The following is a 14,903-nucleotide window of genomic DNA, read 5'->3' as shown; positions in this document are numbered from 1 at the left end:
CGCGTATTTATTTTAATAATTCCAGTAACACAATTTAAATTTGACGAAGACGCGATATCGCGCTCCGTATGCCCAATTGATTACTAAATTTCTCCGCCTCGCCTATAACAATTTTGCGTTCGAACGTCGGGCGCAATGTACGCCCGACCGTGTCGATGTCGCCCCGCGGACAAAAAAATTTGTCCGACCGTGTCGATGTCTCGCCGCGGACAAAAAAATTTGTCCGACGGGTTCAAATCCCACTCCTGACACCACTTGTCGCGTAACCGTGATTAACACCACAGTTACGGATGACCGATTTGCGAGACTTTAACTCCCGAGGCGAACACTCAATGGCGGACTCAAGTTCAACACCAACGCGCGGAATGGCGGGGCGCAGCGAAGGCTCCGCAACCTTATCTATTAAAATCAAACACCCAGGAAAACTGCGTTCAGATATTATGTACAAAAAGTAATATAAGGGTTTATTAGGAAAAGTAAAGCCAGTGAAAAAGCCCGCCGGTAAATCTAATAATTCTAATAAACCTAAATCGGGACGTCCCCACACGACTGACAGCAAACACAAACGAGGGAGATTAATCACGAAAATAACACGTCCCGTCGTTCAAAATATACGCGGAGATCGGGCTTATCTGTCTTTGTCGTCTTGTATTGTTGGTGTCCAGCACCGCTCCTTCCGGCCCGATCGCACACCACGAGGCCCCTCGCTCCAAGCACCACGCGTCCGACGCAGGCCAGCGGCTCCACTTGACCAGGGACAGGAAGGACTCCTTTCAACTCCACTCGACTCGACGACGCGGGAGTGCTGGCAGCCAAGTGCCAACGAACTGCTCAGTGCCAACTGGGTGTGCTCTCGTGTGTCTCCTGCGACTCCCTACAACCCGAACTGCACTCGAACTGCGACTGGAATGGCGTGTCCTCTCCAACTCTCCACCACCGCTCAACTCTCTGGTGCCTGCCTGCGTCTCCCAGTGCCTGCCACGAACTCAACTCAACTGCTGAAATGGCGTCCGACCGTCGCCTATATTGGTGGCCGATGACGTCACATTGCGCACTCCTCAGCCAATCAAAGCCTCCCGCGACTCCTGACATCTCCCCCGTTACGCGACCCTGCGGTCCTGGCATAACACGTGCCGGCCAGGTTTGTAGGCCTTTGGAGGTGTACACGGTGGCGGCCAATTGTGGTGGTGTTTTTGACCTGGTTTCCTGTCAATTTAATACGAAGTCCTTGTCAGGGAAAGGGGATTATTTAATGTTGCGCTAAGGACCTAACTAATGTTTATGTGGTTTGCAGTGCCATAAAGGACAAAGGTTTGATTACTAGGTGATACTCACAGGGGCGTTACCTTTAATCCCTCACTATTTAACACTCGGACCTCCAGGTAGATCCACAATCATACATCTTACCCCGACAAACGCCTAAACATCAAGAACTTATTACATGTAGAGTCCCTGTCACGACAGCCGAATACCTACCTATTCAGATCTACCTAGCTCTAGATGTTGCATTACCAAATTCATAACAATATCATTGTTGAAGGCTCAACATGTGTTTAAAGAAGAACCAAGTGTGTGACTTCATGGGATTGTCAGTGAAATCGTTTTGGGTTGAAGAGATTTTGGGTATAAGTGATATAAAAAAAAGACTTTTCTTTTTACCTTGCAGTAGCACCAATGATAGAAGATGAGACATCCAACTTTGTGGTCACCAAGATGTCTCGACTACTGCTACCTTGCCAAGTATTCGGCCTGCCATTCCCAGAGCTCACCTGGAGTAAAGATGGCAGCACCCTTCCAATGAAAGGCGACAACTACAAAATTATACCCTCTGGCAAGTTCATATAAGGACATTTTAGTTATCTACTCCCAGCATATCCAGACTTTTCCTCCTCTTTGGATAACACTTTTACTATCAATCATCCTGTTCCTCTCATTGACAAACTGTCATATTGTGCCTATCAAAATCACTGAGATGTAAAGGCCTGAAGAAGTAATTCTTGTTGGTTGTTATTTTGTTAAGTTGACCCATTAGTACAATTTGCCACATCTAGGAGGCATGCCAGATGGTGGTTTCTTATTGAGAGTAATAGGGATATTTGTGATAAACGTGGCCACAGTAGGTTTTTATTTCGGAAAAAATGGCCATATAATTTGAGACAATTTAAATTTGATAACACTAGCAACGGTACCCGCCCTATGGGCGGGGCTTCAATTGGGAGGCTCGAATGAAAAGGCAAAATATCAGAAATTGAAGGTTTTTTTTTATTTTAAATGATTCATATAAACATCCGCTGAATCATACCACACGCAAATCATCAAAATCTAAACAGTATTTGTAGAATTTCAATAAAAGCCACATCACTGTTGATATCGGTAAATATTATTCCATTGTGTTTCAAATCGTGATCGATACACTATGATCGTGATGATCGTGAATCGTGATCGATAATCGTGTTCACGATTGCTATATCGTATGTACTCCCGATACGTGTAACTGTACCAAATCAACAGTTAAAAGGATTTTGAGCCGATAGCTGTTACGGCCTTGACAAGATCGATGGAGACAGCGATCTGTTAGCGATCGATGGAGACATGTTGCTTTCCAGGGTGCCGCACAAACGGCTGCACCGATCGCGCGGCACCCGGGAAAGCAACATCGTCACAATGAGAACAATGAATGTTATGCGAACGTGAATGTTATGCGGGAGTCCAAACCTGAGAATGCTGGAGACTAAAGCTGAAATTGGGAAAACTAAATAGCCTATCTTACTCCTGGAGATCCCAGGATTATCCACCCAAAATATCTTTGCGATCGTTTCAGCAGTTTTTACGGTACCTTCGAACAGACAGAGACACAGACAGACGGACATTTGGTAAATTATTGTAATGCTCATGGGTGTATTTGAAGCGCAGGTGCATTTTCACAAATCCTTGGGTAACCGTCAAGGTGATGCAGCATTTGGACACAGTACCGTGTCACATAAAGTTGATGATTATTCTTCTGGTTTTTAAAAAGTTTTTTTTTTTTAAAGTTAGAGGTTTTTTTCTGTCAAATATTTCCTTTAAATAAAAGTAATCTTTGTGCATTTAATGTTTGTATCAAAATATTTCCTTTGTTTTTCAGGAAGCATTGACATTGAGGCAGTGCAAGCACAGGATGCTGGCAGGTACACTTGCATGGCCAGCAATCTAGTTGGGGTTGCTCAGAGGCACGTGACCTTGGAAGTGCAAGGTATGAATCTCAAGAATAGATCACTTTTATTTATTTATTTATTTATTTATTTATTTGTATACAAGATCGAGGCTCGTGTAAGAACTAACATTAATCACAAAAAGACAACTTTGGCTTCAATGCTCGTGTGTGATCGACATGAGCCTGACCTGTTCCCGTTCAACATCATAATAGCCATGCTAGAACATGTATGTGCATGCCCTGGTGAAAGTAAATCAAGAAAACACTGAAGTAAGTACTTTTTTTTTACCTGGGTAAATAGTTATGGGTATAAAAGAAGATGATTAGATGAAGAATAACTGTAAAAGAGGCAAGCATTTCTTTGGTTCGATACAGTGTGAGGTTGGTGGGTTGGGCAGCTTAGTGAGAACTCAGACATGAGAGAAGAGGAACCTTCACAGCTAGGATAGTACCATGAACCACTACCCAAATGACAGTGAGAAAAGACAGCAACACACCTTCTTTTTTTTTTGCTGAAACCAATCAACGACATTGCATCACCATGCTGGTTTCACTCTTCAAATTTGCATTTAAAAAAAAAAACCACCTTTAGAGGCCATTTTTTCCCCGCAAGCGGGGGTTGGCCTTTTTCGGGGACCGTGGTTGTTGTTTTTCGGTCCCCTTTTTGAAGCAATGTTTTACAGCCGGATGCCCTTCCTGCCGCCAACCCTTTTTGTCACCTTTTACGACAAGCAGGGAATTACCAGTGAACTGGTACTCAATTTGCCGACCTCGGAAGGATGACAGGCTGCGTCAACCCCCCTGGCGTTAATTCAGCGATCGACCGGGATTCGAACCCAGGATCCTAAGCTGGCACCCTAGCCGCTAGCCCAACACCAGGGTTTACTCTTCAAAGACAACTATATACTCTTCAAATTTGCATAATTGGAATAAAAAAGATGAAAGGTGTTATGTTACCTTTCTGCACCCTCGATATTTTGCCAACACATAAAATGATACGTTACATTCATGCATGCCGCACAAATCACGTAAGCATTTATTAACGGTTAATGCACTGTCACACCACCCCAGATTCACCTGTTATCCATCCTTTTCCACATACTGTGGATGTCTTACAAGGTGACACTATCTCCCTTCCCTGCAAGGCCTTTGGTCGACCTGAACCCACATTGAACTGGCAGAGAGAAGGCCACAGGATCCAGGAATCCAGTAAGAATGGTTTTGTGGTGTCCTCTTTATGGACGTGAACTAGTTGTCTGTTGTTACTAAATAGCAGGAAGAGACGGTTATCTCATTAAATAACTACTTTGTAAAGCATTGCATTAGGAGATTGACAGGTTTGGTCTGTTTGGTGTTTGTGTACAAAACCCTCCATCATGATGATTGGATCTCAGGTTCAGATAACATTGTGTGATCATTTGTACATTGTCTCCTAATGTCCGTGCAGATCAAGTTAAAGCACTGTTATATCTGCTAATGTCATTATAATAAATATACAATCTCCTTCATGATCTTCACATATTATGAAAACCATACAATACAAAAAAAGGAATGTAGTTGAATCATGTTATCGTAGTAGATTTACGAAGGAATGATATGCTGTGTTTCTTCTTTCTCTTCATCTATTTCTCTATCTCTCTATCTCTCTATCTCTCTATCTCTCTTCCTCTCCCTCTCTATCTATCTCCCTCTCTCCCTCTCTCCCTCTCTCTCCCTCTCCCTCTCTCTCTATCTCTCTCTATCTCTCTCTATCTCTCTCTATCTCTCTCTATCTCTCTCTATCTCTCTCTGTCTCTCTCTGTCTCTCTCTGTCTCTCTCTGTCTCTCTCTATCTCTCTCTCTATCTCTCTCTATCTCTCTCTCTCTCTCTCTCCACCATCTCTACCCTTCCCCCTTGCTCCCTCCTGCCCCATCTCTTCATTCTTACCACCTCCACCTCATTCATACACTCCTCTGTCCCTTCACCCTCCTCTCTTCACCTCTCCCCCTCCCCCTCCACCTCCTCACTCTCCCTCCCCTTTCACCCTCCTCGCCCTCCCCACAGATGAACTCTTTTCTCTACTTCCCAATGGAGAATTACACATCGATGTAGCATCTGAGGCTCACAGTGGCACGTACATGTGTGTGGCACAGAACAGCGCGGGCACTGCCTTGGCTAAAGTGAAACTGAGAGTGCTCGGTGAGGGTACACAGAGAAGGTTCCATGTATATACATGTGTGTGTATATATATATATATATATCAAATGAATCCATTTTGAGTTCTCCAACCTTTAATGAGCAAATAAACAACTACTCGACGCTTCGATCAGCAACACGGATAAACGTGCATCCACTGACCTTTCTCAAGAGTAAAGCAAAACAACTCTATACCCTCCCTTATATAAGGGAAAAGGGGGGGGGGGGGGTGGGGACCCCGAAACCACCAATCAATGCCATTCTGGAACAACTCGTGCCATTCAAATTTAAACCGTAAATCAAAAACAAAAACCGTTGAACCAACTGAAACCATACATTGGGATGTTACATCAAAACAACCGTTAAATCACATGTTGAATCAAACATAACGTAGCATAATTCAAATAAATCGATGAAAAAAACAAACAACTATGATTAATTGCTTCAAGTGATGGTGGTAACTTAAACGAATTAAGCTAAACGGATATATCGCAAACTTAAAGTAAGAATATATACCCAAGTGACATCAACCAATAGTGTAGCAGCATAGCAAACCTGTTGTGCATTTTGTGATACAAGCACCAAATTTGGCACAAATGTACATTAATATGTTGCGAACATTTTCAGATATTGGGCCACTTGAAATTCCGTAATTTTTTTTTTCAAATTTTTTCAAATTTCGTAATTTCAAATTTTTCGGGTGACACCGTCACAATTTCGGTCTTCGAGGCCGGCCGATATAGTGGGGCGGCTTAGCCCAAATATTCAAAAGAATTGTGCATTTTGTGATACAAGCACCAAATTTGGCACAAATGTACATTAATATGTTGCGAACATTGTGTGGTCAGCAATGAAGACGAGAGTCTGAATTACATGTATGCAAAAGACCTTGTGAACCAGTGAAGCAAATACACGGGTAAGCATGAATTAAATCTAGGGCATGATATAATTTCCATGATGTTTACCTCTACACTCAATGGTGGAAGGAGGTAAAGTTTTGATCCCAGCTTGTCTGTATGTCTGTTTGTCTGTTAGTCCACAAAATTCCAGACAAAGCTTGTAGTAGTGGTAGTTGTAATGGTAGTGGTGATAACAGAAATTGTTATATAGAACTGAACTTATATTATTATTATATGCAGAAAATAACTTCATTTCTATATGCCCTGCAGTAGACAGGTTAATTGGTTTATGCACTGAAGGGGTCACCCTGGTGTGCACTGCTGTGTTCTGCCTCACTGAGTTGTTCAGGTATGATGTACTCAGCACAAGCTTCCGGTCGGCCCGGAGGTGGGGGTGCGGGGCCTGTCACGGAACGTCAAAACAAACGGCCTGCCGGGGCCGCCCAAAAGTCGGGCGTGAGGGGCGTGTCCACTAATGGAACGCCTCTCGCTTCCCAGATCGAGGGCCACGTGGTCAGGAGAACCTCGTCCCTTCCGGTCACACTTTGCCTATCGGCCGGCCTCGAAGACCGATATTGTGACGGTGTCACCCGAAAAATTTGAAATTACGAAATTTGAAAAAATTTGAAAAAGAAAATTACGGAATTTCAAGTGGCCCAATATCTGAAAATGTTCGCAACATATTAATGTACATTTGTGCCAAATTTGGTGCTTGTATCACAAAATGCACAATTCTTTTGAATATTTGGGCTAAGCCGCCCCACTACAAGGTAATAACTTATATGCTTGGTGACGCAGTTTCTCTGGTACGTTTCTGCATGAGAAGGACAAACACGAGTGGTAAGTCAAGCACCTCCTCTGTGAGAGACACAACAGACTCCTCCACATGCCAAGCCTCCAAAATCCTCCTTCTTCGTTTGCTGGGGGTTGCACCCAAAAGTCTGGCATTATCCCATAGGGGAACATGGCCAGCCTTCAGACCATGTTTGGCAATGGCAGATCTCTTTGGATAGTTGCACTCAAAGGCCTTGCGATGCTCATTGACACATTGTCGTAATGTTCTCCCTGTCTTACCAATATATTCAGCCCCACAAACACAGGGAACCCTGTATACCACCCCTGCCCGGTCATTCCTGGGAAGCTTATCCTTGACATGCATAAGTGCCTGTTTCATGGTGAATATAGGTTTGTAACTTACCCTCACACCTGCCAATTTTAAAACTCTGCCAATCCTTTGGGATACCCTTGGCACAAAAGGCAAAACACAATAACCTTTGGGACAAACACGAGTTTGATATCTGCTAATGTTCTGAGGAGGGGGAGGAAGGGGAGGGGAGGGGGAGGAGGAAGGGGGAAAGGGGAGGGGAGGGGGAAGGGAAGGGGAAGGGGGGAGAGGAGGGGATGGGGGAGGGTGGGGGGTGAGGCAGGAGAGGAAGGGTGTTCATTTATATGCTGATGGATGAATGTGGCGTTCATCACGTTTCTGAGTTAACTGGGATGCCGATGAGGCAGAAGAAGAAGCCGTACTACCAACTTCGTACACTTCTGGACTTGTTTGATTTATTTGTATTCAAATGTCTGGTGATTGTTTTGTATTTATTTATGCGAATGTGTACTTGTATATAAGTGTCATTAATTTTAAAAGGCTTCGGCACTATCGAGCGATTTTTTTTTTTTTTTTTTTTTTTAACTCCAAAAAAACCATCTTTTTTTTTTCATAATTTTTTTTCTTCCTAAAACTCCCAGGCACTCACTGATGAACCTCTGAAAGTTTGACGAAGATCCGTTCAGCCAACTCTGAGAAAAATGACGACACTGACAGACAAACAGACATCTCTCTTATATAGTAGATAATATATATATATAAATATATATATACACATATATATTGATATATATATATATTGATATATATATATACGTATATATATATATATTGATATATATTGATGTATATATGTAGATAAAAAAGAAATCATAGAATAATTTTGTTTAACAAAATTTAATTTAAATTTTTGACTCAGCAAAGTCGTCACCTTTTGCAGATATAACCGCCGAACACACTCGTGGCATTCTTTCTACAATGGAAATCAACTATTGTTCGGGAAGTTCTTCCCAACACTGTTGCAGAAGTTCCCACAAATGTGTTGCACTTGTCGGTTGCTTTGCTTTCACCCTTCTGTCCAGTTCATCCCAAACCAGCTCGATGGGGTTTAAGTCTGGAGACTGTGCTGGCAATTCCATGATTTGAAGCCTACCATCTTGTTCTTTTCGTCGAAGGTAGTTTTGACATCGCCTGGAGGTGTGTTTAGGGTCGTTATCTTGCTGTAGGATGAACCCCTGACCAACTAGGCGTATACCAGAGGGTATTGCATGGCGCTGCAAAATGCTGTGGTTGCCCTTTTGGTTCAGGGTGCCAGTCACTCTTTGCAAGTCGCCAACTCTGGATCCAGCAAAAGAGCCCCAGACCATCACGCTTCCTCCTCCATGTTAAACAGTTGGTGTCACACACGGAGGAACTATCCTTTCGCCAACTCGACGGCGTACAAAAACCCTGCGTGATGAACCAAAGATTTCAAATTTTGATTCATCGGTCCATAAGACCTTCTTCCTCCAGTTTCCAAAGCACTACTTCCTGCAGTGCAATATTGTCCAAGTAATGCTTCAGAGGGTGTAATAGTCTGTTCCAATACTGCTTTTATACAGACAGGGGGTTTGTAAACAAGTAATCAGCAGAGGTTGGGACACCTGTAGGAATTGTTTGCATCACCTTTCAAGGCTTAATTTACTTACATTGCTGCAAACATCTGTAAGTTGTTAACCCATTACTTGTTCCCTGAAGAAGGTCTTTTTTTTTTTTACAATATAACTGTGCAATTTACATTATTTTCCCGTTTTACTGACCTAAACATTTTTTTTAACCTCGAGCAGTTTACTGCTTACCTTTGTACCATTTCAGGTTATTCACTGGAGATTGAACTGCATACATTTCAATAAAAACTGGAAAAATTGAGGTGTTCTAAAACTTTTGACCGGTAGTGTATATATATATATATTCATAGAATAATGATGTATGTTCACAAGCAAGTCATAACACTGGCTCGTTTATGCTTGGTTATGAGCTTACATTTTGTGTTATTTAAGCACATGAAAAGGTATTAAGGCAATTCACATTAAACTGCAATCGGTAAACTGGGTATAATTCGTACATTTCTTGCACGCAATCCACTCCGTGGCTTGAATCATCAACTACACTGTTTGCCTGTTTTACATTTGTGTATATTACAGGTGCCAAAACTGTTCCCATTCGGAAATTCCACATCTTAACTTATTTCTGCATGTTCTTCACGATGCCCATGCAGTTCCACCGAAAATAAACGCCCATAAGAGCACTGTTGAAGTCGTGCTCAATCAGGCCGTGTTGCTGCCGTGTGAATCCCATGGACGTCCGCGGCCGACGGTGACCTGGCAGAAAGATGGCAACGCACTGCCGGAGACGTCAAGAATTTGGGTGCTCACATCTGGCGCGCTGCAGGTGGCTCCTTCGGTGAACGGCGATGCGGGTGTTTACACGTGCACTGCCAATAATGATGTTGGCATCGTTCGCAAACACACGGAGCTCGTCCTTTTGGGTGAGGCTGGATCTTTGCCTTCGTGCTCCCTCCTTCAAAGACTAACACTCACTGGGTTTACTCCATCTTATCAAGGTCTCTTGTTACATCTCAGATTGGGTTTTATGCAAAGAATATATACAATTTTTTACAGATATTTCATTTCCTCTCAAATATTGCCAATACTATATCATCTCGACACCAGGTAGTGCGATTGGTAAAACTCCTGAATGGTTAGTTTCAAGTTGCAGGTTTAAATAAAAATATAGGCAGAGTATTAAAGTTGCACTATATTCCACAAAGTCCAAACAAATCGATATTTTTGACATTGGGAGATTGATTGCTCCTTTGATTCGTTATCTGTATGTAATATGAGTATGAAAGCATTTTATCATCTGCTCAGCTGATCATTCCCAAACATTTATTTCTCCCCGCAGTTCCTCCTACTGCACAGGAATCTCCAGTTAAAGTGCTAGTGACAGAGGGTGAATCAGTGGAGTTGAGTTGTGCGACTGATGGCTGGCCACCTGCTTCTGTATCTTGGCATCGACCTGACGGCACCATTCCAGGCACGTCTGGACGTTTCACGACCCTCACGACAGGGGAACTCATCATTGATGAAGCACAGGTAGGGTTTGAGGCCAGCGGCATGACGAACATGGTATTTTAAACTGGTGGTGTGTAGATAATGAGCAGGACACACATTGCTGTAAATGGACTCGGTCCGAAACGGGGACTTATGGATTGGGTCTCGTCCATCTGTGCGTGCGTGCTTCCGCAACCATATCTCGTACATGTATGGACCGATTTTGTACATAGTTGGCACAAAGACAATACATGATCATATACATATGAACATCATTTTGTTTCGTGATGTGATCAAAGATGGCCGACTGGCAGCCATTTTCGTTGTAAAAAAAACCGATGTTGAACACGTCCTCAACCATTTCTCGGACTTGCATTGTCCGATCTTGTTGAAACTGGGTAGACAGATATCGAATGATAGCTTACATGTGCACGTCATTTTCTTTCAGGATCAGATCCAAGATGGCCGACTGGCGGCCATCTTGTTACTTAACCGTGTTCCCAACCATTTCTCAGAAATGCATGGTCCAGTTTTGTTCAAACATGGCACAAAGACAATGCATGAGAGTATACATATGCAGAAGATTTTGTTTTGTAATCCAACCAAAGATGGCCGACTGGCGGCCTTTAACTCTATATAGGAAAATTACTAAAATCCCAGGGGCTATGACATTTTATCTCATTGTTCATTAGAGATTCATTTAAAACATTAAAACTAAGAATCAATTATCGTTTTTTTTTTAACATTGATGTATTGCAATGTTAAACATTTAATGTTGTCCTTGCTATTGACTAAGGTGAGGATACTGGTCTGACGTACATTCAAAGGCTATTGTTGGAGAAACATCTCTTTTCTTCCTCTTCTTTCCCGTTTGTGGAACCTCCTTACTGAGGTGATTCAATATCACTCTTCCCTTCAGGGCTTCAAGCAAGTGGTGCAGTACAATGTCACATCATCCCCAATCCCTACCTTTGAAATTTCCTACCAACATTAACCCTATCTACCCCCTATAATCCTTACTTGCAGGTGAATGTGTTTCTTCCTGTCCTCTTTACTCATACCTTGCTTGTTACCTCCAACGGTGACCCCATTGTCAGTTCCTTGCCCCTTTACCCTTGTTTCCTCACTCTTCCATGAACCTAGATGTTGTATATAAAACAAAACATTATTTATTTGGAAAAATAATTCAAAATTTTCAATCCGACTGTTTATATTTGTCATGTAGTTTTAAAAGGACATTTCAGGTCAGACTTTCTTGTTTCTGTATCCACACCTTTGGAGAGCTCAGCTGACATGGTTTTGTTTTTCAGAAATATCGTTTGATATAGTTTGTTACTTTTCAGAAATGGCGTCTATTTTTATTATTAACAGAAGAATCAAGCACTCAACCATAAATGTGCCAGTACGAAATGCAAATCCCTCAGACGTCCGATGCAGGTACATACACCTGTTTTGCTGCCAATGGAGCAGGCGTCGTGGAGCGCCGGTTCCACCTGGACGTTGTCGTTGCACCTGCATTCATTGAGCAGCCGGGTAATCTATCTGTTACGACTGGGCAGAACCTCGTGCTCACTTGTCTCGCCATTGGTGTGCCGAAGCCCCACTTGTCCTGGAAACACAATCAGAAGCTACTGCCAGGTCGGTCCACCGTCGCTGCATCCTCTTTTGCTTTTCTTTATTCATTGAGCTTGAAAACTTTCTCTTTTACATTTTACCACTTTCCTTTATGTGATATGATAGGCATTAATTACTCAGGTGCAGTGGTGCACTTTTCAGACAGGTGAACTTTTAAAATGCTATAGTTCTGGATTTAACTCGCGATGATGTATTCATTGCAGTGATTGGGGAAGATGGATACAGCAAGCTCATAATTGAGCACACGAGGCTCGGCCATGCGGGAGGTTACACGTGCATAGCTGAGAATGCAGCTGGAAGGGTGGAGGCCCACAGTGTGGTTGATGTAAAAGGTTAGCATTTTTACCTCCACATACTGTTTGCTTATGAATTTTTTTTTTTTTTTTGTATACAAGATCGAGGCTCGTGAAAGAGCTAACATTAATCACACAAAAAGTCAAACCGACACATAAAACATAATAAGGAGAGCGGTAGACAAGATGGGGAGAGGGGGGGAAGGACACAAACACAACATTTGAAAGCAGGGACATCGAGAGATCTGTGGGAGAGAGAGGGCTTGGGGGGGGGGGGGGGGGGGGAGAGGAATAAGACACATGGACACTGCTACTACTTCCAGAAAAGAAGTTGGAATTTCAAAAAAGTGGATCTTGGGTGAATTAGCGGGGGTAGAAAAGATCAAGGTTTTGGATGGGGGAAGATAAGAGATAGTGGTGAACAGCTGTTTTAAAGACCTGGAGGGAGGAGTGGGATTGAAGGGAGTGGGGGAGTTTGAGTGTTACATTGGTAATTTGAGAGTAGGTTACGAATTGAAAGCTTCTACTTCCTTTTATTTGGTACAGTGTGACCCTTTTGCACAGCAGTACACATTCCACCTGTATAACACAAGTTTCAAAATTTTTACCACCAACATCATATTGTTTCCATCATTTTACCTCTCCTCCATATTTTGAGTATCGATCATCTTGTTTCATGCACAGTGAGATTCAGGACTGCTTGACACAGTTCACTTTGTCATGTGAAAAAGGCCACGTGACCAAGTGATAAGGACACTGGATTGACATCCCAGTGATTTATTTCATATCTGGATAAGTGCACCAGATTTTATTCTTTTTATTTATTTATTTACAAGAAAAGATGCTCGTATAAGTTATATGGTGTTAACAATAAAAAGACAAACAATGAAATTAATTACAAAACATGGCTTGTAACAGCTATTTAAAGTAGAACACACAAAATGGCTTCTCCAAACTGCAAGAACTGTGACAACCTAAGGTAACAAGCACGACACTCGGCGGACTCTGCCAGGCTGAACAGTTTCGTTTTGTATCCCACTGATAGGCCAGATCTGGATTTGGACCTGCACCAAAATCGAATCGGCTTGATCTTGTCACCTCATCAACTCATGCACAAAGTTTTGTCATAAGTCATCCACAACCTTCTGGAATATCATGCTGCAGTGCATTCAGAAAGTATTCCGACCCCTTCACTTTTTCACATTTTGTTTTGTTGCAGCCTTATGCTGAAATCGTTTAAATTCATTTTTCCCCCATCAATCTACACTCAATACCCCATAATGACAAAGAGAAAACAGGATTTTAGAAAGTTTTGCAAATTTATTAAAAAGAAAAACTGAAATATCACATTGACATAAGTATTCAGACCCTATGCTCTGACACTTGAAATTTAGCTCAGGTGCCTCCTATTTCTCTTGATCATCTTTGAGATGTTTCTACACCTTGATTGGAGTCCACCTGTGGTAAATTCAATTGATTGGACATGTTTTGGAAAGGCACACACCTGTCTAAGGTCTCACAGCTGACAATGCAGATCAGAGCAAAAACCAAGCCATGAGGTCGAATAAACTGCCTGCAGAGCTCAGAGACAGGATTGTGTCGAGGCACAGATCTGGGGAAGCCGACAAAAAATTTTCTGCTGCATTGAAGGTTCCCAAGAGCACAGTGGCCTCCATAATTCTTAAATGCAAGTTCTCTCGCCACTCTGCCATAAAGCCTAGATCGGTGGAGTGTTGCAGTCACCTCTCTTACCAAGGCCCTTCTCCTCCGATTGCTCAGTTTGGCCGGGCGGCCAGCTCTAGGAAGAGTCCTGGTTGTTCCAAACTTCTTCCATTTAAGAATTATGGAGGCCACTGTGCTCTTGGGAACCTTCAATGCAGCAAAAAAAAATTTTGTGGGCTTCCCCAGATCTGTGCCTCGACACAATCCAGTCTCTGAGCCCTGCAGGCAGTTTCTTTGACTTCATGGCTTGGTTTTTGCTCTGATATGCATTGTCAGCTGTGAGACCTCATATAGACAGGTGTGTGCCTTTTCAAATCATGTCCAATCAATTGAATTTACCACAGGTGGGCTCCAATCAAGGTGTAAAAACATCTCAAAGATGATCAAGAGAAATGGGAGGCACCTGAGCTAAATTTCAAGTGTCATAGAAAAGGGTCTGAATACTTATGTCAATGTGATGTTTCAGTTTTTTCTTTTTAATAAATCTGCAAAACTTTCTAAAATCCTGTTTTCTCTTTGTCATTATGGGATATTGAGTGTAGATTGAGGAAGGAAAAAATGAATTTAAACGATTTCAGCATAAGGCTGCAACATAACAAAATGTGAAAAAAGTGAAGGGGTCTGAATACTTTCTGAATGCACTGTTTTTATCATTTTTTGGCCCATTCACTCAATGGTGAACAATCACTTGGAAATAAAAAAAATTCGAACGTATTCGGATCTTCACCAAAATTGAATCAATCGTCTGTGTCGCACACCCAATCTGTCCAGCAAGTTTCGTCCGGAAT

General features: G+C 42.4%; 1 protein-coding gene across 4 annotated transcripts in view; it reads left to right on the top strand.

Annotated features, from left to right (window-relative positions):
* HMCN1 (hemicentin 1) overlaps window positions 1–14,903 on the top strand; it is a 451,947-nt gene that overhangs the window by 313,936 nt on the left and 123,108 nt on the right. For all 4 annotated transcript variants that reach the window (XR_013624351.1, XM_078783554.1, XM_078783553.1 and 1 more), the window contains 8 exons: window positions 1,667–1,831; window positions 3,125–3,232; window positions 4,265–4,402; window positions 5,238–5,372; window positions 9,631–9,900; window positions 10,317–10,507; window positions 11,890–12,103; window positions 12,304–12,432. Coding sequence is in view for 3 of the 4 variants with exons in the window: in XM_078783554.1 (XP_078639680.1) it covers window positions 1,667–1,831; window positions 3,125–3,232; window positions 4,265–4,402; window positions 5,238–5,372; window positions 9,631–9,900; window positions 10,317–10,507; window positions 11,890–12,103; window positions 12,304–12,432 (1,350 nt within the window). In the remaining variant the exon portion in view is untranslated. The remainder of the gene's footprint in view (window positions 1–1,666; window positions 1,832–3,124; window positions 3,233–4,264; window positions 4,403–5,237; window positions 5,373–9,630; window positions 9,901–10,316; window positions 10,508–11,889; window positions 12,104–12,303; window positions 12,433–14,903) is intronic.

Source organism: Myxine glutinosa, chromosome 8 (genome assembly GCF_964187855.1).
Source record: "Myxine glutinosa chromosome 8, kmMyxGlut1.1, whole genome shotgun sequence".
NCBI lineage: Eukaryota > Metazoa > Chordata > Myxini > Myxiniformes > Myxinidae > Myxine > Myxine glutinosa.
This window is presented reverse-complemented; position numbering and strand designations above follow the sequence as displayed.